General features: G+C 34.1%; 1 protein-coding gene across 1 annotated transcript in view; it reads right to left on the bottom strand.

Annotated features, from left to right (window-relative positions):
- Positions 1 to 26,591, bottom strand: part of LRRIQ1 (leucine rich repeats and IQ motif containing 1) — a 212,485-nt gene that overhangs the window by 161,067 nt on the left and 24,827 nt on the right. Inside the window, 4 exon segments of the mRNA XM_023203947.1 lie at positions 13,727 to 13,877; positions 13,879 to 13,919; positions 19,117 to 19,267; positions 20,580 to 20,732. Coding sequence (XP_023059715.1) covers positions 13,727 to 13,877; positions 13,879 to 13,919; positions 19,117 to 19,267; positions 20,580 to 20,732 — 496 coding nt within the window.

The following is a 26,591-nucleotide window of genomic DNA, read 5'->3' as shown; positions in this document are numbered from 1 at the left end:
TTACGCAGTTCCAATGCTGTTTCAACATTTTTAGGTATCTTTATAGCAATGCCCCTCTTCTTCATACCGATTTCCTGCTGAGACTATTCTTACACTGCCAAGAAGAAATACCTAAGACTGGGTAATTTATAAAGAAAAGATATTTAATTGGTTCCTATTCTCCAGGTTTTACAGGAAGCATAGTGCTGACATCTGCTTGGTTTCTAGCGGGGCCTCAGGAAGCTCACAATCATGGCAGAAGGCAAAAGGGGAGCAGGTATGTCATATGGCAAAAGCAGGAGCAAGTGAGACAGTGGGGGTGAGGCACTACACGCTTTTAAACCACAAGACTTCATGAGAACTAATTATCCTGAAGACAACACCATGTCATGAGGGAGCCTCCCCCATGACACAACACCTCCCATCAGGCCCCAACTCCAGCACTGAGGATTACAATTTAATATGAAATTTGGGTAGGAACAAATATCTAAACTATATCAAAGAAATACATGCAGCCAACAAATAAGTGAAAAAATACTCTGCATTACTAATCATTAGAGAAAAGTAAGTTAAAATCACAATCATATACCATCTCACACTAGTCAGAATGGCCATTATTAAAAAAGTAAAAAAAAAAAACAGCTGTTGGAGAGGTTGCAGAGCAAAGGGAACATTTATACACCATTGGTGAAAATGTGAATTAGTTCAGTGGCTGTTCAAACAGTTTAGAGAATTCTGAAAGAAATTAGAACTACCATTTGATCCAACAATACCATTACTAAGTATATAGCTAAAGGAAAATAAATCATTCTACCAAAAAGATATATGCACTTGTATGTTCACTGCAGCATTATTCACAACAGCAAAGACATAGAATTAACCTAGATGACTAGAAACAGGGAACTGGATAAAGAAAATGTAGTACATATACACTATGGAATACTACATAGCCATAAAGAAGAATGAAACCATGTCCTGTGCAGCAACATAGATGCAACTGAAGACCACTATCCTAAGCAAATTAACAAAGAAACAGAAAACCAAATACTACATGTTCTCAACTATAAGTGGGAGCTAAGCATTGGGTATGTATGGACATAAATATGGGAATAACAAATAGTAGAAACTACTAGAGTGGAGAGAGTGAAGCAGGGAGTGGTTGAAAAAGTATCTATTGGATACCATGCTCACTATCTGGGTAATGGGATTATGCATACATCAAATCTCAGCAACATAAAATTTACCCAAGTAACAAACCTGTACATATTCCCCCTGATATGGTTAGGCTTTCTGTCCCCACCAAAATCTTGAATTGTAATCCCCAGGTGTTGAGGGAGAGACCCAGGTCGGGGGTGATTGAAGCATGGTGGCAGATCCCCCCATGCTGTTCTTGTGATAGTGAGTGAGTTCTCATGAGATCTGGTGGTTTTATAAGTATTTGGTAAGTTCTTCCTTTGCTTACTTCTCTCTTGCCTGCCACCATGCAAGACGTGCCTGCTTCCCCTTCAACCATGATTGTAAGTTTCCTGAAGCCCCCAAGCTGTGCAGAACTGTTCCAGCTGTGCGGAACTGTGAGTTAATTAAACCTCTTCCCTTCATACATTACCCAGTCTTGGGTATTTCTTTATAGCACTGTGAAAACAGACTAATACAACCCATGAAACTAAAATAAAATTTGGGGGGAAAAAAAGGGCAAAAAAACAAATGCTATGTCTCATCTTAGTAAATTATCTGCAAGAAAATTGGCTGAGAATAAATACTACAACCATAATTGACATGTGGATGCTTTTTGCATTATAAAATGATTTTTAGTACCGTAATATATTTCCAGAATGACTTAACTTTATAAATCATTGTACTTTTTTTTTTTTTTTTTTTTTTTTTTTCTGAGATGGAGTCTTACTCTGCTGCCCAGGTTGGAGTGCAGTGGCGTGATCTCAGATCTCAGTTCACTGCAACCTCTGCCTTCTGGGTTCAAATGATCCTCCCACCTCAGTCTACTGAGTAACTGGGACTACAGGTGTGTGCCACCACGCCCAGCTAATTTTTGTATTTTTAGTACAGAAAGGGTTTCACCATGCTAGGCAGGCTGGTCTTGAACTCCTGACCTCAGGTGATCCTCCTCCCTCAGCCTCCCAAAATGCTGGGATTTCAGGTGTAAGCCACCATGCCCAGCCTCACTGTACTTTTAAAACATTAAAATTGATATTCTGTTTCAATAATGTAAAATTCAGATGTCATCATTTCAAAAGCAGTACTAAAACTTTAAACATTTCTTTAGCATTAAAATATAAAATCTATGCCTAAAATGTATCAGTTTACATGTACTCTAGCAGTAACAAGTGTTATTAAATTTTCTCTAATATTCAATTAAAAATTACCTAATTATCTACTTGAACTTTTTCTAATTAAATGGTACCCTAACTACATTTATTTATATAGAAAAAGTAGGCATCCTTGGCTGAATTATTACAATGTTCATTTCAAATAAATTATTATTTTGATCAACATTTTTTCATATGATATGTCTCCTTCATGTATGAGTACATTTTGCTCAGTGTTTACATTTGGTGGTACTCAAAGATTATTGAATTTCTATTCAGGTGTTTGCTATTTTTATTATAGTTTTATTTTCTTAATACTTGTATGTGATTTTTGTTTCTAATTTCTTGAAATAATTGGCATAGAATATGTTATATGTAAACAGATATAAACCAGTTATATTCTCTACATTTTCACAAATATGAAAATCTATTTTTCCAAAAATAGTTTTACTCTGACATAAAACTCATAAGAGACTGGTTTTACTAGTTTCAGCACTGTGTCATTGCATCTGGGAGACAGAAAATAATACAAGACAGAATCTCTGCTTTCAAGTATCTCTTATATGATAAATTCAAGTAGAAAAATAATTACTGACATCTAAAATACAATTTATTGTTAAGAGAATTACAGCAGTGATTTTTCAAATGCACAGAAAACAATCTGGAAGGCTCATACACACTGGCTGTATCTGGATGATATAATTATGGATTACTACTTTATCATTTTACAGTATAATTTTTAGACAATAAGCATGTATTAATTATGTAGATAAAAAGTTACTAAGTTGGGTGCGGTGGCTCACGCCTTTAATCTCAGCACTTTGGGAAGCTGAGGTGGGCAGACCATGAGGTCAAGAGATCAAGACCATCCTGGCTAACATAGTGAAACTCCATCTCTACCAAAAATACAAAAATTAGCTGGGCGTGGTGGCACGTGCCTGTAATCCCAGCTACTTGGGAGGCTGAGGCAGGAGAATCACTTGGACCCAGGAGGTGGAGGTTCCAGTGAGCCAAGATCGGGCCACTGCACTCCAGCCTGGCGACAGAGCAAGACTCCGTCTCAAAAAAAAAAAAAAAAAAAAAGTTATTTAAAAAAATTACTAATCCATTTTCAGAAATTTCTGTTCAAATAGCCTGATCATCCTTATCTTTGAAAACAACTAAAAATAGTCATCATTTTTTAGAATATTTCTAAAAGTGCTGCTATGAAAGTAATGAATTCTCATTCAAAAATCTAAATAAATACGGTAAGCAAAGAGAGATAAGCAAAACAATAAAGCCACTTTTTAAAGTGAGAAAATTTGTTATACTGATGAATATGACAATCCATTTCTGCAGCCTCAGAACTTAAGGAAACAGAATTCAAAATGCACCTAAGATGGACAGATATAACCTACAGTCCCACATAAAGCTGGAATATCAATCAGCTATACGCTGCTAAAAGTTAAATCTCTTATCCTGAATCTCAATATTCGGTAGAGTGGGATAAAAATCTCATTTTTAAAATAATAAACACAAGCTGTTTAGCTCAGATTTGCTCAGAAAACCACCACTAGAAATGTACCATTAAAGATTGTAGACTGTTTGCATTCTCAGCCACCTGAAAAATTATTTCTAGAGACCAAATTTTCATTCCAAATCTAAGAATAACCATGAATTTACGTTCCAGGGCAAATAAAAAGATGACGATAAACAAGAAAACCAAACCCAAACCATAAAAGGCATGAAATACACAATGCAATATGTTATCATAAGAGTTAGCAGAAGTAATATAATACACAGAAACAGAACCACATGGAAATTAGAATTAGCTGAAGTTTTAAAACTCAATGACCTGGATTAAGAGCAATTTCAAGTTTGTCAACTGGGACATCGATGTATACATATAAATTACCTATGGGCATCAAAGAGAGATAGAGATATAGAATACAGGCAACATGAAAGCTAGAGTCAAGGATATAAAAATAAATATATCACACACACACAATGTTTCAGAAGGAGAAAACAAAATGAAAAGGAAAAAATATTTGAAGAAATAATGGCGGACAAATAGATACAATTAAAAAGCAATCCACAGATTCATGAATTGCAATAAGCCCCGATAGGATGAATCAAAAAGAAATCCCTTCCTAGACACATCAATGTAAAGGTGCATAATCGCAAAGACAAAGAAAAGATATTTGACGAAGACAGAAAATATCCTCAAAAGTCCAAACATAACCAATAGCATTCTTAACAGCATTGGTGAAAGTAAAAATTAATAATAATAGTAATAACAATAGATTGATATCTGCAAATTACTGAAATAAACTTCGACCTAGAAAAATACAAATTATGATTTAAGTAAATGTTAATGAAAGATATTTACAGACAAAATTAAGTAGAGTTTTCTACCTACCAATTTTCTTACTAGAGAAAAATGTAAAGGATCTATATCAAAAAGAAGAAAAGTGAGTCAAGGTTTTAATAAAAGAAGAGGCCCGGCACAGTGGCTCATGCCTGTAATCTGAGCACTTTGGGACGCTGAGGCGAGCGGATGACTTGAGGTCAGAACTTTGAGACCAGCCTGGCCAACATGGTGAAACCCCATCTCTACTAAAAATACAAAAAAAAATTAGCCAGGCTTGGTGGTACACGCCTGTAGTCCTAGCTACTCGGGAAGCTGAGGCAGAATTGCCTGAACCTGGGAGGCGCAGGTTGCAGTGAGCTGAGACCCCACCACTGCACTCCAACCTGGGCAACAGAGTGAGAATCTGTCTTTAAAAAAAAAAAAAAAGAAGAAGAAGAAGAAATAAAAGGCATAAAAATGACAAATGTGAGCAAATATAATTAAACTTTATATAAAATAACCATTATACTTTCCTTGCAGAGTTAAATAAAAATACATTTAAAATCCTGCAACACACACACCCGTAAGGCAGGAGACAGGAGGTAAAGATATTGATTAACTTGAGATAAATTAAGTGTCCATTTTTAATTTCTGTAGTGACCGTTAAATTAATAAAGTATATAGCTACTAAAGGAATTCATGAATAAAATAGGAAATGACAGAATAAAAAAAGGTCAATCCAAAAGAAGACAACTGAGGAGAGGAAACAGAAATAGAATATGTTGCACAAGATTTCTGGGTATAGTACTAATGGACTAGGTAATGAAGAACAGTTCATCTGTTGAGAATTAGAAAAAAATGAAAATTATGTAAACATATCTGCTCAAGACGTTAAAGGACTAAAATGATACTACACTGAATCATAGGGTTAAGATCCAGAAGTGAAAAGATCACATCTTTCAGGATATCTAGTAATTCTCAGAAAGAAAGTTTACAAACCTAGGAGGTCACAATTTGGCTTCTAGGGCCCTCTTCATCAGAGTAGGCCTAAGAAACCCCACTTTACTTTTGGTTGGGATCAGCATGCACTATCCATTAAGATTAAGAATCATTCAAATATAGAATGGGTTCTGAGGGACTGAAGCTAAACTTCAAATAATCTCAATATCAGTGTACAGATTAAGCTACACAGAGATTGCCCTCAGTAAAAAATAAGGACTTCTAGAGGAAAATAATAATATACTAGCCTCTAACTGGTTCCAGTTTTTTTCATAGTATTCTCTGTCTGTCAAATAACAAAAAATAAGCAAGAAAATAACACAATCTGACCAAAAATAAAGAAAAACAACAAGCAATAGAAACTACCCACTGGAAATCCAGATAATGAAGTTATCAGACACAGAACATAACAAAACTTTGCTGAACATGTTAAATAAAAGTTAAAATTAAATACCTGAATACTAGATACTGTAAAAATGCAAATTAAATGTTAAGTAAAAAAAAAAAAAAAAAAAAAAGTAAAAATTCTAAAACCAAAAAACTACAATTGCAAACAACACTTTCATGGATAAATTGAACATTATATTAGATATACTTGAAGGACTAGGAAACTGTAAATTGAGTTAAAAGAAAATATCCGGATAAATACAAGGAGACACAAATGAAATATAATTATAAGAAATATACATATATAAGAAAATTACAGGACATACATTGCATATAAAAGATATTAAATATATTATGCCCTCTATATTACATTAAATATTTATTGTTACATATAATAATTATATCTATTAACATATATTAAATCACTAAAAACATGTATATTTGGAATTTTTCAATATTGAATAAAGACACTGAGCTACAGATTTAGGAGGCGCAATGAATTCGAACAGAGCGAATATTAAGGTAACCAAAATGGACAAAGAAAAATATCTCAAAAATGGAAAAATAAAATTATATTTCAAGGATCAACTTAAGCCAGGAAAGCTAGAATACAATAAAATATATTTACAATGCAAAAATTGCAATACAAATGGTAAGTCTATACCTCAAATAGACACACACACACGTACGTATATGTGTTTGTGGGTATGTGTGTGCTTGTGTGTATTAAAAACATACTTAAGCATATAATATCTGAAAAATTCATCACCAAAAGACCTACAATAAAGGAAATACTAATAGATATTCTTTAGGCAGAAGGAACATTGTAGATGAAAGACAAAATAAAGAGCAATGGAAAATTTATACTGTATTATTACAGAATAGTACTGCTATTGGTATAGTCATATTATCTATAGCAACCTAAAAGAATAGAAAAATAATATGTAGCTGGTAAATACAAGAGGAAAAATGAAATAATTTGAAACCTCAGTCAAACCAAATAAATAAAGGCAAAAAGAAAAAAACAGGCAGAATGAACAGTATAAAAAATAATAAGAGAGTTTGTTTAATCTCAAATATATCAATGATTACATGAAATTAATGATTATAATTAATTGCTAATGATGAATAGCTGCAAATCAAAGCTAGAGTTTGTAAGCCAGTCCAGATAAAGCAATAACAAAATCATCAAATTTTCGTGTTACAAAAGAGACAAACTGGAAACATAATTTGTAGAAATATTTTAAGTAAAAACATAGAGGCTGGGCGCGGTGGCTCACACCTGTAATCCCAGCACTTTGGGAGGCAGAGGCAGGTGGATTCGAGGTCAGGAGTTTGAGACCAGCCTGGCCAACATGGTGAAACCCTGTCTCTACTAAAAATACAAAAAAATTAGCCGGGCATGGTGGCATGCGCCTGTAATCCCAGCTACCTGAGAGGCTCAGGCAGGAGAATTGCTTGAACCCAAGAGGTGGAGGTCGCAGTGAGCCGAGACAGAGTGAGACTATGTCTGAAAAAAAAAAAAAAAAAAAAGAAAAAGGAAAAGATATTTCATGTGAACACTAAACTAGTGGTTCTCAAAATGTGGTCCAGAGACCTCCCAGAGACACTTTTAAAAGTTCTGTAAGGTCAGCACTGTTTTTATAATAATTCCAAAATGCTATTTGCGTTTTTCACTCTCATTTGGTCAAGAGAGTATAGTGGAGTTTTCCAGAGGCCACATGACTTGTGATATTATAGCAAATTGACTGCAGAGGCAAATATGAGAACCCAGATGTCTTGTGTTAAGTCAGCATTAAAGAGATTTACAATAATGTGTAACAATACCCTTCTTCTCACTATAACTCTTTGTTTAGAAAACAGAATTAACATTTATAAATTTTTTTGTGAATCCAAAGGTTTATTATTTGAAATTCTAAATGAATTTATAAAACATAAAAATTTTGTTTTCTTTGAATACTTGACAATATTGCTAGACATAACCCACACAAATAAGTTATTTGAGAGAGGTCCTCGGTAATTTTTGAGAATGTAAAACAGTCCTGCATCTAAAAGAAAGCTCATTTAATTATATAAGACACAGAAGGCTAAAGCAGAAAGCTTTACAACCTATGAAAAGCGACATTTTAAAATGATGAAACTGGTCAATTTAACAGAAACATATAACAGTTAGAAATTTTCAGGCACCAAATAGCATGCCCTCAAAAACATTTAAAGTAAAAAAAAATAAGAATAAAAAGATTGAACTACAATAATCAGGAGAGTCATTGCTAATATTATCAGTACTACACTTAATCAACAGGCAGGTGGTATAACAAAAATATGTAGGTTGTGAAGTAGGCCATCCTGAGTTGTAAAAAAACAGGTCTACTCCCAAACTAGCTATTTGAAGGTAGACAAGTTACTTAACTTCTCTGAGCTTCAGCTCTTTTATTTATAGAGTGAGGGTGACTTCATCTCATTATGAGGATTTAAAATAATATTTTAAAGTAGTTTATACAGGATTTTCACATGATAGCTACAAAAAATGATACCTATTATTATTTCCCGATAATTATTCTTAATAAAACAAGGAGTTTAAAACTATAAATTTGTGGTGACCAAATAAGGCTTCAGAGAAGGGTGAATTTTGAGTCAAACATTAAAGGAGAAAGAGAATATTAATATACATTCCAAAAAATCTATTTACAACTGATTAAACAGTAATTGAATCCATAAATGCACTTGGATGAAGTGGGGGGTGGGTTCTAGATGTGAATGAAGTTAAAGTAGGTTGCTACCCTTTATCTTTAATCGTTTTTTTTTTTTGAGACAAGATCTCACTCTGGTGCCCAGGTTGGAGTGCTTTGGTGTGATCTCACCTTACTACAGCCTTGATCCCCCAGGCTCAAGTGATTCTCCCATCTCTGCCTCTCAAATAGCTGGACCTACAAACATACACCACCCCACCTGGCTTATTTTTTGTTTATTTCTTTTATTTTTAGTAGAAATGAGGTCTCATTATGTTGCCCAGCATGGTCTCGAACTCTTGGGCTCAAGCCATCTGCCCAGCTTGGCCTCCCAGAATGCTGTGATTACAGGTGTGAGCCACCATGCGCGTCCTAATTTTACAAACTCTTTATTGTCATATAAAGGCTGACAACTGAGCAAAATAAACTTATAGCAAGTCCTATCTTAGGATACCATTCATTCCTTAACGTCTCTAAGAAAATTATTCTTTCCCAGATAAAATATCTGATATTTCTTCCCCTGCCCCATTCAAAATAAAACAAACCATAGCCACAAAAATATGAAAGAGCCTTTTCAAAGGACTTAAATATAATACAAATAAAGACTTGCTTAAACATTGTTGAGTTTACTGGTTAAATATATTTTTAACAGCTCTTTAAAAGTTTCCTAGATCTCACAAAATAAAACTTAAGCCAAGTGTGATTCCTCTTCAAAGGACTCATGCCCATGGCAAAATTAGCTTTCAGCCATACTTTCTACACATATCTATTTCAAATAATTCTTCCCACAGAAATGAGCCAATGGTCTAATAAAACATTCCTGCGACAGGGGAGAAAATTGTGTAAGGAACAGCAAAACTAAAAATGTTAAATTAGGCTGGAGGTTTTTCACTGGAGATCAGCCACCTTCAGCTATTCACTTATTGACACGTCTGATGGTTTTTCATTCACACGTACAAATATACAAAGTTGCATTTGAGATTTTTTAATTTTAGTGCAAAAGCACTTCAGGATTATATATGTTGTTTAGAAAGAGTAATACTGAAACAGGAACCAGGAAACTTGGATCCCAGCCCTACCTCTGCCATGAGTTAGATGAAAACTATGTGGGTGTTTTTTCATCTGTAAACTAAGCAGCCTAGACTCATGAGATAACCTAAGATCCCTTTTAGCACTAAGCATTGTGTTGCCCTTCAAAACTAACAAGTAAGCTAGCACCACCTAGTGGACTCCAAAAAACAAAAAATCACGGAATAAGTAATAGTGAAAAAGATTCTTATAAGCAAAATGTCTAGAGAGTTCTCTTTATTTTTCCTCCCAATGATTCAAAGACGACATTTGAAAGCAAGAATTATTCCAGGCACTATGAGCCATGACATAGCAATCAAGCCTGTGTGAAAATGTGGAATTATTTCCTAATCTTTCATATTTATGAAACTAGTGGTCAATTTTCCAGAAAGCAATATTATCTAGAAAATAAAGTAGGAAAAAAACTCTTAGTATCTCTGCTATTTACAATGATAATTTTTAGGCATATATGATGTGAAATTTATAAATTGACAACTATATTGCTTCAATTAAAGAAATGTTTTTTTCAGATTAAAGTTTTCATAGAGACAAATATCATGAACAAGAATATTAAAATAATCACTTACTCTTACATGTTAACATTATATTTATAGTTTTTACTTTTATTCAATATTTAATAAAAGAAATAATTTACTCCAATTCCATATAGTGAGAGAAAATGTATATCACTATGATATTAAAGTCAAGAGAGTCATTTGTTATGGATGGAAAAAGTCAAGATAATCATTTATTTTGTTTATTGCTACATCCCCAGAAATATTTCAGTGCTGGAAAAGCACTTATACATATAGGTACTCAATAAATTTTTTCATTGTGAAAAAATATCAAAATCATTACATTTGTTCAGCATAGTTTTAATGTAGTATAAAAATAGTAATAATCTTAATTATTAAATGTATATTTATTAAAGAAGTAGAAGAATAGAACAATAAGGTAATTTAAAACTTAGGCACTAGGGATAGACTGCTGAGTTTCAAATCCTGTCTCTATCATTTACTAGCTGTGTAATTTTAGATAATTTACTTCTTTGTGTCTCAGTTTTCTTATCTGGTGGGGTCAGAATTTTTTTTTCCCCCCCCAAGACAAGGTTTCCCTTTCTCGCCCAGCCTGGAGTGCAGTGGCATGATCACAGCTCACTGCAGTCTCAACCTCCCAGTCTCATGAGATCCTCCCAACTCAGCCTCCCGAGTAACTGGGAATGCAGGAGTGTGCCACCATGCTCAGTGGTACAGTGTGGATATTTGTCCCTGATCTCATGTTGAATTCTAATCCACAATGCTGGAGGTGGGGCCTGCTGGCAGGTGTTTGGATCATGGGGGAAGGTCCATCAGGGCTTGGTGCTGTCTTGGAGATGGAGTTCTCACAAGATCTGGTCGTTTAAAAGTATATGGTAACATCCCCACCACCACCACATTCTGTCTCCCTTGCTCCTGCTTTTGCCTTGCAACGTGCCTGCTCCAGCTTTGCCTTCTGCCATGATTGTAAGCTTCCTAAGTCCTCTCTAGAAGGCAAGCAGATGCCAGTACCATGCTTCCTGTAAAGCTTGCAGAACCATGAGTAAATTCAACCTCTTTTCTTTTATCTAGTATTGGGTATTTCTTTGTAGCAATGCATAAAGGGCCTAATAAACCTGGCTAATAAAAAAAAAAATGTAGAGACAGGGCCCCACTATGTTGCCCAGTTTGGTCTTGAACTCCCGGCCTTAAGTGATCTTCCCTCCTTGGCCTCCCAAAGTGCTGAGATTATAAGCGTGAGCCACTGTGCCCAGCATAAAACATTTAATAGTACCTAACTCATGCCAGTGATGTGAAAAGCAAATGAGTTAATTTGTATAAAGCACTTAAATACCTGTTGGTAAGAAAGTTATTATTACATAATACTAAATTGTATTTTTATGTAAATAAAATGTATAAAATAACTTTTCAAATAATGATTTATTCAAAATTAATTTAGCTTCAAAACTTTCTGCTAGAAAGTTAATGAAATTCAACATAAATTAAGATAAACAAAGACAACTAGATTTTAAATTATAAATCCCGTATGTTTCATTTGCTTTGGCTATTATTTTAAAAACTAACTCAAAAATACTAACGCAAAGTACTAAAGGTTTTCCATGAACCATTTCATAAACTTTAACAATCATGTGGCAACATTCATTCAATATTTTTTTTTCCACATCTCATAAAGAAAACACAGTTTTACCAATTTTGCCATAAATTTACTTATGGGAAATTTCAAAGGACAACATGAAAGATTTTCTTATTTAAAATTGGTCATAAAATAGAGCAGAAGGATGTTACCAGAAGCTGGGAAAGGTAGTGAGGGGCTGGGAGGAAGTGGAGATGCTTGCTTAATGTATTAAAAACAGAAGGAAAACAAAAATCAGAATGAATGAATAAGACATGAAAAATCAGATGACAAATAAGAATGAAAAATCAGAATGAATGAATGAATGAATGAATAATATTATTTGATAGCACAACAGCATGATGATAGTTAATAATAACTTAATTGTACATTTTAATATAGCTAAAAGACTGTAATTTGATTGTTTGTAGAAACAAAGGATAAATGCTTGAGGAGACAGATACCCCATTTTCCATGATATGATTATTTCACATTGCATGCCTGTATCAAAACATCACATGTATCCCATAAATATATACACCTACTATGTACACACACAAAAAAAAATAAAATAAAATTGGTATGAATATTTCACAGCATATTTTTATTTTTACAACTGCATAGTTTAATTAGAATGGAAAACATTCATAACTAATTTCAAATAAATTGCCTTAAAAAGACTGAAGTATTCACTGTTCTCATTCACTTAAATGCAAATAGTCTCAACCAAATAAATATGTACATTAATATTTTCTCATAAAAATAAGAGAGTTAACATTACATATTAATTACTGTGATAACTATAGCACAGTAAGAACTAGAAACAAATTAAACTTGAAACTATCAACGTGAAATATTGTGGTATTGCTTCCAATTTTATTCACCTCCTTAAGAAATATTATAGCATGGAATAATAACTCACTAACTTATAAACATAAATCTATCTTTGTGTCCCTTCATAAGAGTTCTTAGCATCAATATATCACTGAAAGACAAAATCTATGCTTTTCACTTAGCTCAACCAGAATCTCTAAGCAGTTCCCGAAGATGAAAAACAGACTCCAACTGCTCTTCAGAATATCTACTTTCTCATGTATACTATTCTCACACTCAATAAATACAGTGTTTTCATTGTACCCAACAGACACCAAAGAAGTTTTTTACCTTGTTTGCTCTGTATTGCATGCACAGAGATACCTCAGGTTCATCAATTAATACTATGGCAGTTTTCACATAAATCTTGCTGATATCCTATCCCAGAAAATCCATTACTTATAAAAAAACTTCCATACAGTACTGCTGGCAATGAAAATGAAGTAAATGGGAATTCAAGCATTTCTGTTTTACAAACAGCCTTTTTTTCTTTTTAAAGTTTGCTTCAGTGTGTGCCAATATAGTAACATACATTATCAATGCACTTGCCTTCACTCCAACAACAACAAAATTATTTTAAACTAAAATTTTAAAGTAAAAATATTTGTGTCAAAACCATCAACATTCCCATATGGGAGAAGTCATAATAATCCCAAAGCAGCAGCAAAATAACGTGGGCAAATAAACACATTAAAGCATATTATATATTATATTTTCAAAAGTGTGCCTTGAAATGTTTGCAAAATAAAGCTTATTTTGTGAAAACAGCTATATTTTACCCATATTTTAAAAAGTAAAGGAGATGATGGTGACTGCCTAGATCCAACGCTCCCAATACTTCCTCTAGAAATCCATAAAGAGTAACAAAATAAAAAATAAACACAACTTACAATTCCAGTGTAAGTGGGAGATAAGGAAATTACAATCTGAATTTTTTGTAAGTGAGGTAATAGGTGTCTGGGACCAACATAATCCAGTTGGAATCCAGACTTGTGCGAGGGATAAGTAAGAAGTAGAGGTGCCCAAGTGATGGCAGACCCTCTGTATTGTCAACAAAGTTTTCTTCCAGAAAGAAGGAATATCCTGAGTAGGATGACAGAATTAAGACCAAATATATAAGGTGAATTAATAAACGCAAGTGGTTATAGCTCATATGAGAAAAAAATTTAAACTTGGAGCAAAAAATAAAACCTAAATCTATACTGTATAAAAATAAATGTCTAAATTTAATTCAAAAGGTTAAAAATAAAAAAGAAGTCCAGGTAGGCAAACGCAGATAAAAATAAACTATATCAGACAAGGTAGAATTTAGTTTCCAAGATATTAAAGAGAAAATGAAGGAAACAACAGTCAAAGCTAAAATTTACAATAAGGATAAGGCACTTATAAAATTGCATGGCAGCAACATTCACAAAACAGAAACCAAAGGATTTACCAAAAAAAAAAAAAAAAAAAAAAAAAAAAAGGCTGATTAATAACAAATCAATAGCAGGCAAATTCACAATAACTCAACTTCCGCAGTCCAAAGTAAATCAAACAAACAGAACACCTTAAGAAAAATTATCAGTAAGGTAGATCTTATACATATAAAACAAACTCTTTATCCTAATAATAATAAAAAAAAACCCTGCCTCCTTTTCAAGTACATCTAAAACATTCATGAAAATTGACCACATATTAGATTAGCAAGAGAGCCAAAATAAGTTCCAAAAGAAGAAATAGCACAAAAATTATTCTCCAGCTATAAAGCAACAAAACTAAAAAGAATCAACAAAAAAATGACCTTTTTATTTGGAAATTTTAAATCTTAGATAAAAGATTTTTAAAAACTCTAAAGTTATAAAAATGATGAAAATATCTACATGTCAGAAGTTACAGACTAAGCACTGCTCAGAGGAAAATCTATAGATTTAAGTATTTATATCAATATGATAAAAAAATTTAAAAATAATTGAATTAAATATTTAACTCAAAACAGAAAAGACAGAATAATAAACAGAAAAGAAAAAGTCAAGAAAGTAGTATTATCACGCATATGTGGTAAAAGTAACAAACGGCAAAGATATGGTTTGGTTGTGTCCCCACCCAAATCTCACCTTGTATGGTAATAATCCCCACATGTCAAGGGTAGGCCAGGTAGAGATAACTGAATCATGGGGGAAGTTTCCTCCATATTGCTCTTGTGGTAGTGAATAAATCTCACAAGATCTGGTGGTTTTACAAATGGGAGTTCTCCTGCGCAAGCCCTTTTGCCTGCCGCCATGTAAGATGTCCTTTTGTTCTTCCATTGTCTTCCTCCATGATTTTGAAGCCTCCCAGTCATGTGGAACTGTGAGTCCATTAAACCTCTTTCCTTTATAAATCACCCATTCTCGGGTATGTCTTTGTCAGCAGCATGAGAATAGGCACAATATATATAAAAGGATTCTGACACTATCTTCCTAAATTATTGGTATCTTTTGTCCCATTGATACAAATGGCAGGAAATTAACCTGAAGATATATCTGACCAAATATGAAATTAAGTAGATGTTATATTCATTATAGTAATGTGGAAGATAGGAGACCATCCAATATCCATCAGCAAGGCAAAAATGGGAAAACTCTGGTCATTTCACACAACAGAAAATTAAGCAGCTATGGAAAAAGAATTATAAATTCCATAATAAGTTGTTAAGTGAAAAAAGCAAGATAAAGAACAGTACTTAAAATATGCTACATTTTGTGAGAGGATTAGCATACATACATGTATTTCCTTAGATATGTGCAAATATATAGATGCACACATATATATGTTTTACATATTATGTATGTACATATTATACAAAAATTCCACATATAAAAGTAAACAGGAGAGAAGAGTGAAAAAGACAGGAACTAAAGCACAGTATCTTCAGTATGCTTTTTTCATGTAGTTTTCATTTTGGAATCATGAATCTGTGTTACATATAAAAGTTAAACACAATCAAATGGGAAAAGTGAATTAATTTATCAACTTAGTAGAAAACTAAATTATCAAATTTATAACCTACTCCCAAAGATAAAATATTTCAAATGGTTTTATAACATACTATTTTAATCATATCTGTTTGGGATAGTGCAAGGACAAAAAATGTAAAGAAATCTTTAAAAAAATTACTATTGACAATAAGTTACATTGTCAATAGTTATAGTGGCATTGTTGTTTTGAAGCTATTTTATGGATAAGATATGGCACGTGGTTATAATAATGTTGCCACAAACCATGGAATATAGTGGAAGAAAATATGAATACAGCTGTAAGTCTAAAGCATATTTGCCATCCTCAATTCAAGCTCACAAAACAATTAGAGTATCAAAATGAATAACAGAGCAACTGACTAAAATATTCTGAGCTATAAAAATGTATATTTTCATAAGAATATTGAGAGAGAGAGAGAAAGGTAGAAGAAGTAGTAAAACAAACTAAATAAACAAACCAAAAACAAGTTAGCACCACTGAAAGTAACTAGGGTCACTAAGACTTTAAGAGTTTATAATACAATAGTAAGCATTTAGCCCTGACTTTATGCTACAAAGCATTTCGGGATAACAAAATAGTTCTAACTGATTAAAGAATTCCAGCTTAAAGGCTGTGGAAGAAATGATCAAATAGAAAACTCACGAATCATATCCTCTGCTGCATTAATTGATCCAGGTCATATTAATTAATGGATGAACATTAGATGAAAGGTTGATGGCGAACTTTATAATGGAGTGTTTAGACTATCGTCAGCTATACCCAACACTCAAGTGTAGCATCACTAAAAGTAAACTGTCAAATACTGTATGACTGCTGATGTAATCAAATATAAAGCACAGAACACCACCTATGAAGAATTCCTGCCAAAGCAGTTTACTTCCGAATTTAATCAAACCTTTTTTAACTAACTTCAATTTATAGAAAATACAGGGTTTAACGAAACAATTTCAATAAAACTAAAAAATGTAAATGGACAAAGCCTGAGGCATGACATTCCATAAGACAATTCACACAGGTTCTGCAACAAATCAATGGAGGAGGGGGAAAAAAAGCCGTGAGGACTGCTGCAGATTTAAAGAGACTTCAAAGTCCTAGATAAATGTAATATATACTCATTATTGATATTATGATTCCAATAAACTCAGACACTTAGGAAATTAGAAAAATTTGATTATGTACTATCAGTTGATACAAGGATTCATTATTAATTCCATTAGGTGTTATAATGCACTGGGGTTAAGTAAGAGAGGGCCATATTATTGAAAATTGTCTCCTGAAGCATGAAAGAATGGAATTACATGGTCTGGGGATCTGCTTTATGAAAGAAAAAATGAAATCAAAACCCCAAAAAAGTAAAGATGAAGCAAATGTTTAATATAACTAACGGTTATATGGAATTTCCATGTATTATTCTACATTTATAAATGTTTGAAATTTTCCACAATAAAAAGAAAAGAAAAAGCAAAACATACACAGAGAAACAAAACTAATAGTAGAACCAGGACTAAACACAGAAATTAAGCTTACTACTGTTCCCCTATCTATGCCCATTCTACTCTGATATTTCAGTCTAGATTAGACTTTCTAATGATTATAAGATTGAAAAGGTGGACAGTATGGTATCCTCTGGGAGCCCAATATTTCAGCCATTTGTACCACATCAAAGTAAAGTGTTAATCCAGTTCCCAACGTTTTGGCAATCCTTGATTTGTCATTAACCATTATTAACCCTCTACCAAGGCCCTTGAGAATTTCATAATGAATAAAATAATTTAAAAAATAGAGGAATTCAAGCCAGGAGGTGAATAATACAATTTTTACTTCAGAATCATCACGCTGACAATAATGCAGAAGTAACTTGAGTTGCATTTCAGTGGGTAGAAGAGGGAAGTTGGGTAATAAGAGGTGAAAGCAAACACAAAACATTCTTTCTTTCCCAAAACTTGACAATAAAGGGGAAGAAGAGAAGGCAGGCAAAGACAGAACTCAGTGTGAGGTAAAAGGAAATGTTATTTTGTTTTGTTTTGTTTTTTGTTTTTATTTTCATTTAGAAATGTGAGAGAAAAGGCACAGCAATAGAAACACTTTGACAGAAGGCTGATGAAAAATAATGGAGGAAGGTCCAGAAGGGCTGATGGGAATATTTATAGAAAATAGGACTAGTTGACTGTAGTGGCACATGTCTGTAGTCCCAGCTACTCAGGAAACTGAGGTGGGCAAATCCGTTGAGCCCAGGAGTTCGAGACAAGCCTGGGCAACATAGCAAGACCTTATCAAAAAAATAAAAATAGATAAATAAAAAATAAAAGATAAACTTGAGTCCACAAAAAAATTGCTAAAACAAAAAAATAAAAGGACCGGTCTTTAAGTAAGAAAAGGGATTTTCATTGCTACCTATACAAATTATAAGACATAAGGAAGGAAGTCAATATAGTTACATAGATATGCAGATACAGCTCTGGAGGGACTGAGAAGTTTAGGGAGATTCAGCCTGAAGAATCTTTCATGTAGTTTTAGCAACTTTATCTGAAGAAGGAAAGATTAGTACAAGTGATGTATGTAGCTAATGAGAGTGGTGATGAAAAACGTTTACCAGCAAACAGTTACAACAACTGCTGAGGCATTTGGGAAGCATAGGATCCATAAAAATATCAAGGCACAATATCAAGGTGTTATATTCCCGTAGAGCTCAGATCACTATTGGATGTAGGAAAAGAAACAGAGAAGCATATATACTAACTTGGGGGGCTGCTAACAACTACAGAGTTGCCAGTGGTGGGAGAGCATATTCCCCTTTAAAGACATTAAAAATAATTGTATTTTTCTGTGGCCGGGCGCGGTGGCTCAAGCCTGTAATCCCAGCACTTTGGGAGGCCGAGACGGGCGGATCACGAGGTCAGGAGATCGAGACCATCCTGGCTAACATGGTGAAACCCTGTCTCTACTAAAAAATACAAAAAAACTAGCCGGGCGAGGTGGCGGGCGCCTGTAGTCTCAGCTACTCAGGAGGCTGAGGCAGGAGAATGGCATAAACCCGGGAGGCAGAGCTTGCAGTGAGCTGAGATCCGGCCACAGCACTCCAGCCTGGGTGACAGAGCGAGACTCCGTCTCAAAAAAAAAAAAAAAAAAAAAATTGTATTTTTCTAATCTAGATTTTAAAAGTATAACATAAATAAAATATGCAGATTTGTGATGGCGGCCTACTCTTAAAAAGGAATAAATAAAACAAAATAAATTATGAGAAACAAATATTTAAATATTAAAATTTCATTGTGCTTACCAATTCGAGTAATTTTATTATGTGAAAGTTCAAGACATTGAATATTAGTGCAGCCATCCAAACCATGAAGAGAAGTCAGTTGATTTTTATTAAGAAGAACAACACAGAGATTTTCCAAATTTTCACAGTCAATAGCTTCAATACGGTTTTCCTGAAGCAAAGAACAAATGCAATTAGTTTTACTTCAATGGCTTATTAATGAAATATTTAAAGCTTTCAAAAAGAGGAAAGATGAGATAGGATCTCCAAATTAATATCTGAATCTTTAACTTCTAAGATAACCCTGCAAACCGTTATACTATTTGGATGAAAATATTAAGTAAACTAATAAATAATTAATTTTTAATGTATTAAATATTATTGTTTTAAAACACAGAGGATAACAAGTATTTTAAACAATATAAATTTTAAAAAGTGAATATATTGTCATTCTTGTCTCTCCCATCTTGAATGGGAATGGCTACTGTTGGTAATCAAGCTGTGTCTCACCATTGTATGTGGGGTGGCAGTAGATAATTTTTAATTTTAGATTGCAGATATCTGAGTTGAGCGGGCTTCACCTCAGTGGATGCATCCAAGGAACTGGACCTAATGAGCCTCCTCTTCACCTGGATCTGATTTAGATGAGAAAAGCCTGTGCTTCAAGCTTGAGCCCGATGCCTTAAGTTAATGATACTTTGGTGTATTTGGGATATGAATGTATTTTGCATGTGGGAAAGATGTGAATCATTATAAGCCAGAGGATAGATTTTAATAGACTGTTACTTTGGTAGCTCCCAGTAAACATCAGAAACCAATATTCACATATGCATACAGTCCCCTTTCACATGACCTCAGGGCTTAGCCAATAAAACATTAGCCAACATGATGTAAGCAGATGTTTTATAAGCATTTGCGCACTGCAGCATGTCTTTTAGGTTCTTGAGATCCTGCTCTTGAGAAATACCCTACAAACACCCTGGAAAGAAGCCCCAGATAACAGAGAGATTCCCATCTTCCAGACAATTCTGCCACGGCAGCAGACATATAAGGTAAGTGATTTAGGACATTCTAGCTCTAGCTTCCATCTGACTACAGTTACATAAGAGACCCAGCAAATACAATAAAAATCAGAAAAAATGCCCAGCCAAGTTTAGTCACAATTAATGGCCCACAGAACCATGAACAAATAAGATGGTTGTTGGTTGAAACTACTAAGTAATATAGTCATTTGTTGTGCAGCAAAAGTAATGAAAACCATAACCATATTAGCTACAAAAAGAGATAAGTCATTTTAGGTTATATCATCCAATAAACTTCCCTCTCTGCTTCTCAAAACTTTACTACACCACTTGATCTCTTCAGGCTCTGAGTTACAGGTTAGTTTAGTAATTGTTTCTTCAAAAGTGTCATTTCTGAAATGTAAACATAAATCCATTTTACATTTTATTATAAAATAAATAACAGTAGGACAGACAGCATACCTGTGCATCAATGTACTTAAGTTTTTTACAATTACTCAGGCTGTGCAAAGAAGTTAATCCACAGTGTTGAAGGGATAGAAACTGAAGATTTGTACACTCTGCCAGTGTAGAAAGAACACAGCCTGGCAAATCTTGAAATGTAACTGTTGTAACCTAGAGGAATCAAGAAAATTGGAGTGTACAGTGTTATTTAACAAAACTGAATATAAACAACATTAGCCTTACAAAACTGTTTAGAAAATTCATTTAAGAAAAGTAATGCTATATGTTGAAGCCTACGTTACTAACAACTCAATTTGCTAAGCTATCTGGTCTCTTTTGTTCCCCACATACAAAGACAAAATATTGCAATCATCTATGACAAATTCAAACCCAAAGGTAAGATACATAAATGCAACAACCTAATCATGTATTAGCTCACTCCCTGTTTTTTCGCCAATTTTTGATTTTTAAAGTGGTATGGACTTCAAATTATACTATACAGCTATAGTAACCAAAACAGCATGGTACTGGCATAAAACAGACACACAGACAAATGAAACAGCACAGAAAACCCAAAAACAAATTTATACATCTACAGTGAGTTCATTTTCGACAAAGGTGCCAAGACCATACATTGGAGAAAGGACAGTCTATTCAATAAATGGTGCTGGAAAACACTGGATATCCATATGCAGAAAAATGAAACTAGACCCCCATCTCTTACCACACACAAAAATCAAGTCAAAATAGATTAAACATACTTAAATCTTTTTTTTTTTTTTTTTTTTTTTTTGAGACGGAGTCTCGCTCTGTTGCCCGGGCTGGAGTGCAGTGGCCGGATCTCAGCTCACTGCAAGCTCCGCCTCCCGGGTTTACGCCATTCTCCTGCCTCAGCCTCCCGAGTAGCTGGAACTACAGGCGCCCGCCACCTCGCCCGGCTAGTTTTTCGTATTTTTAGTAGAGACGGGGTTTCACTGTGTTAGCCAGGATGGTAAACATACTTAAATCTAAGACCCCAAACTACGACACTGATAATATATATATACATATATATTTTAATTGGGGAAACTCTCCAGAACATACGACTGGGCAAGTATTTCCTGAGTAATACCCTACAAGCACAGGCAACCAAAGCAAAAATGGACAAATGGAATTGCATCAAGTTACAAAGCTTCTGCACAGCAAAGGAAACAATAAAGTGGAGAGACAGTCCACAGAAAGGAAATAATACTTGCAAACTATCCATCTGACAAGGGATTAGTAACCGGAATATATAAGAAGCTCAAACAACTCAATAGGAAAAGTCTCATAATCCAATTGAAAAATGGGCAAAAGATCTGAATAGATATTTCTCAAGAAAACATACAAATGGCAAACAGTCATATGAAAACGTGCTCAACATCACTGATCCTCAGATAAATGGAAATCAAAACGACAATGAGGTATTAACTCACCCCAGTTAAAATGGCTTATGTGCAGAAGTCAGGCAAATGCTGGAGAGGATGTGGAGAAAAGGGAACCCTCCTACATTGTTGGTGGGAATGTGAATAAGTACAGCCACCGTGGAGAACAGTTTGGAGATTCCTCGAAAAACTGAGCTACCATATGTTCCAGCAATACCACTGCTAGATATATATCCGAAAGAAACGAAATCAGTATATTGAAGAGTCATCTGTATTTTCAAGTTTATGGCAGTACTCTGCACAATAGCCAAGATTTAGTACCAACCTAAGTGTTCATCAACAGAGAAATGAATAAAGAAAAATAGTACATATACACCATGAGTACTATTCAGCCATCAAAAACAATGAGATCCTGTCATTTGCAACAACATAGATAAAACTGGAAGTCATAGGCCAGGAGTGGTGGCTCACGCCTGTAATCCCAGCACTTTGGGAGGCTGAGGCGGGCGAATCACAAGGTCAGGAGATCGAGACCATCCTGGCTAACATGGTGAAACCCCGTCTCTACTAAAAACACACACACACACAAAGCTGGGCGTGGCAGTGTGCGCCTGTAGTTCCAGCTGCTGGGGAGGCAGGAGAATGGCCGGGAGACAGAGCTTGCAGTGAGCCGAGATCGGGAGCTTGCAGTGAGCCGAAATCGGGAGACAGAGACAGAGCTTGCAGTGAGCCGAAACCGGGAGACAGAGCTTGCAGTGAGCCGAGATCGCCCCACTGCACTCCAGCCTGGGCAGAAGAGCAAGACTCTGTCTCAACAACAACAACAAAATGGAAGTCATTAAGTGAAATAAACCAGGTATAGATAGACAAACTTCATATTCTCCCGTATTTGTGGGAGCTAAAAATTAAAAGGATTGAACTCATAGGATTAGAAAGCTGAATGATGGTTACCAGAGGCTGGAAGGGTAGTGGGGTGAGGTTGAGGGAAGTGGAGATGATGAATGGGTACAAAAATATAATAACATAAATGAATATGATCTAGTATTTGATAGCACAATAGGGTGACTAAAGTCAATAATAATTTATTGTACACTTTAAAATGACTAAGAGTATAACTGGATTATTTGTAACACAAAGAAAGGGTAAATACTTGAGAAAATGGATATACCCCCCCATCTACCATAATGTGATTATTATGCATTATATGCCTGAATCAAAATATATCATGTATCCCATAAATATATATACCTACTATGTACCCACAAAAGTTAAAAATTAGATTAAACAAAATCATTAGCTTTTGTAGGATTTTCATAGTTTGAGGTTTTCTATGTAAGTCTTTCATCTATCTTAAATTTTTATGGGAAATACCCTTCTTTATGTCACCTTTGGCAAGTAATTTATGGCTAAGTCCTCAAAAGCAATTGCAACAAAAACAAAAATTGACAAGTGGGGCCTAATTAAACTAGAGAGCTTCTGCACAGCAAGAGAAACTATTAAAAGAGTAAACAGACAACCTACAGAATAGGAAAAAAAATATTTGCAAACTATGCACTGGACAAAGGTCTAATATCCAGCATCTACAAGGAACTTAAATCAGCCAGTAAAAAATAAAACTAAAATAACCCCACGAAGAAGTAGGCAAAGAACATGAACAGAGATATTTTGAAAGAAGACATACACGTGGCCAACAAACATATGAAAAATTGCTCAACACCACCACTTATCAGAGAAATGCAAATAAAAACCACAATGAGATACCATCTCTCACCAATTAGAATGGCTTTCGCTAACAAGTCAAAAAATAGCAGATGTTGGTGAGGTTACAGAGAAAAGGGAACACTTGTTCATTGTTGGTAGAGATGTAAATTAGTTAAGCCACTGTGGAAAGCAGTTTGGAGATTTCTCAAAGAACTAAGAACTGAACCACAATTCAACCCACCAATCTCATTACTGGATATGTATCAAAATAAATAAATAAATAAATAAATAATTCCACCAAAAAGACACATATACCAGTATGTTCATCGCAGCACTATTCACAATACCAAAGACATGGAATCAACCCAGGTACTCATCAACAGTGGATTAGATGAAAAAACAAAAAAAAAGGTAGTACATATATAGTCTAGAATAATATATAGCCATACAAAATGAAATTATGTCTTTTCCAGCAACATGGTTGCAAGTGGAAACCATTATCCTAAGCCAACTAACACAGAAACAGAAAATCAAATACCACATATTCTCATTTATAAGTGGGAAATAAAAATTGGGTAAACAAGGACATAAAGATAGGAACAACAGACACTGAGGAAAACAAGAAGGGGCAAAAGAAAGGGGACAAGAGTCAAAAAACTACCTATTGGGTACTATGCTCACTACCTGGGTGACAGGTTCAGTCATGCTCCAAACTTCAGCATCATGCAATATACCTTTATAACAAAGCTGCATTTGTACCCTTGTACTTAAAGTAAAAGTTAAAAATCATTAGCTTGATAGGAATATTCTTGTGTATGCCATACTTAAAATTATAAAAATATTATATTAAAATTAGAAGCATTATTATTTCAAAAAACATTGAATGAGTACAAAATTTCAGAATGCAGTAACTCCTCTTTGTATGGAACATTTCCTGTGCATTAAATTAAACTAAAAGTTTTAAATTTACATATTTATGTAAATAAATTGAAGGACCATGTGTTCATGGTGATATAAAGAAAGGAATTAGTCCACTCTGTTTTAAGTAACAAAAGCAATAATTAAAACTTCGGATAAATAAGACTTCTTTCTTTCTTTTTTTTTTTTTTAGAGACGGAGTCTGGCTCTGTTGCCCGGGCTGGAGTGCAGTGGCCGGATCTCGGCTCACTGCAAGCTCCGCCTCCTGGGTTCACGCCATTCTCCTGCCTCAGCCTCCTGAGTAGCTGGGACTACAGGCGCCCACCACCTCGCCCGGCTAGTTTTTTGTATTTTTTAGTAGAGACGGGGTTTCACCGTGTTAGCCAGGATGGTCTCGATCTCCTGACCTCGTGATCCGCCCGTCTCGGCCTCTCAAAGTGCAGGGATTACAGGCTTGAGCCACCACGCCCAGCCCCCTGGACTTCTAGTTTCAAAAGCATTTTAGGAATTATTCATAATCTAAAGCAATTTTGAAATAAATTTATTTTTAATATTTTTTTCAGAAAGAAAATGTACTCATCAATTTGTATGGAGATAAATTCTATGTACTGCCTAGTTAATCTGTAACAAACGGATATAAATTCTATAATTGGAAAACTGGCTCTACACTAAAAATGAAAACATTATTTAGAATTGAGCACTTAAAAATTGAAAATTCAACAATTACAACTGTATAGTAACAAATGCTACTCAACATTATAATTTATATTATTCAGCATGATTTAGTAACATGTTGCTTGCAAACAAATATACAACCACCATTAAGTTCTAGTTATTTATGATGTGGCAATTTCTGTCCTTTAATCTTATTATCTATTACAGAAGTAACTGCTACAGTATCCCTGTTAGTGGTATTTATTTTTGAATATGAGGAGCTTCATATTTCCTCCTTTAATTGAAGCCCTTTTCATTGAACATTTAAAAAAATCTTTATAGTATAACGATATATTCCCTACTCGACCACAGATTTTTTCCAAATATATGGGATCAAAATAAATTTTTGTATTAATTTTGTATTAATTTTTGTATTAATTATAGGGACAAGCGCCACATATATAGACCACTTTATGCTTCAAAATCAAGGTCAATATAGAATTAGTAATCATATGTGTTCATTACTGTACGATCAACTTGAAAAACAGAAATTGGAGCACAATGGGTGTTGGGTAAATATTTCTTAAATAAATAAATAAATGAACTTCCCTAGCCCGTGGCAAAACTCAACTATATTTATAGCACTCATACTTCCTTTTTCTTATAACGAATTATGTAAAAACATTTGAAAAAGTTATACTTTCAGACTCTCATGACTTGAGAATGAACTATTCCACCTATAGAAGCTATGAAACACTCATTATATTTTAATAACAGATTCCAAATCAATTTTCTACTTAATCATCTGTACTTTCCCAAATTCTTTATGGCCCATTGTACATAAAATTCCCTAACACAGCAATATACTTTTTAGAGATTTTATTCTCAATTATTCTTGAGTTCAACCTAAGAAGTGTCAGTCATCTATGGTAAATGTAATTACAAAAGTAATGCAAGCAACAAGTCTATTTTTTATTTTTTTAACTTTTTCAGAACATTTGTCCAGTGGTCCAATCTCAAATCTATTTGGCAGGGGAAAATAATACTGTTTTAAAAATCAGCTGCAAAGGGACTGAGTCCAAGGTTTGACTACTGGCTTGAATAGAACAGCTACAAAATAATTTCAGGTAAGTCATGCATCATTCCAATAGCAGTTCATCACAATTTACTTTGTATAAGAGAAGTGAGACTTCTTGATCTAAAAGTTAATAAGCAGCTAAAATATTATTATTCATGTATGGTATAAAGCAATATTTAAAAATCCTTAAGCTCAATGCCCTTTTTTGTGGTGGTTATTACTTAACACAAGTTACCATTAGTAGCAAACTGCGAAAAATAAAAGAGAAAACAGTTA

Source organism: Piliocolobus tephrosceles, chromosome 10 (genome assembly GCF_002776525.5).
Source record: "Piliocolobus tephrosceles isolate RC106 chromosome 10, ASM277652v3, whole genome shotgun sequence".
Lineage (NCBI taxonomy): Eukaryota > Metazoa > Chordata > Mammalia > Primates > Cercopithecidae > Piliocolobus > Piliocolobus tephrosceles.
Note: the sequence above shows the minus strand (reverse complement) of the source record. Positions and strands in the feature narration are given on the sequence as shown.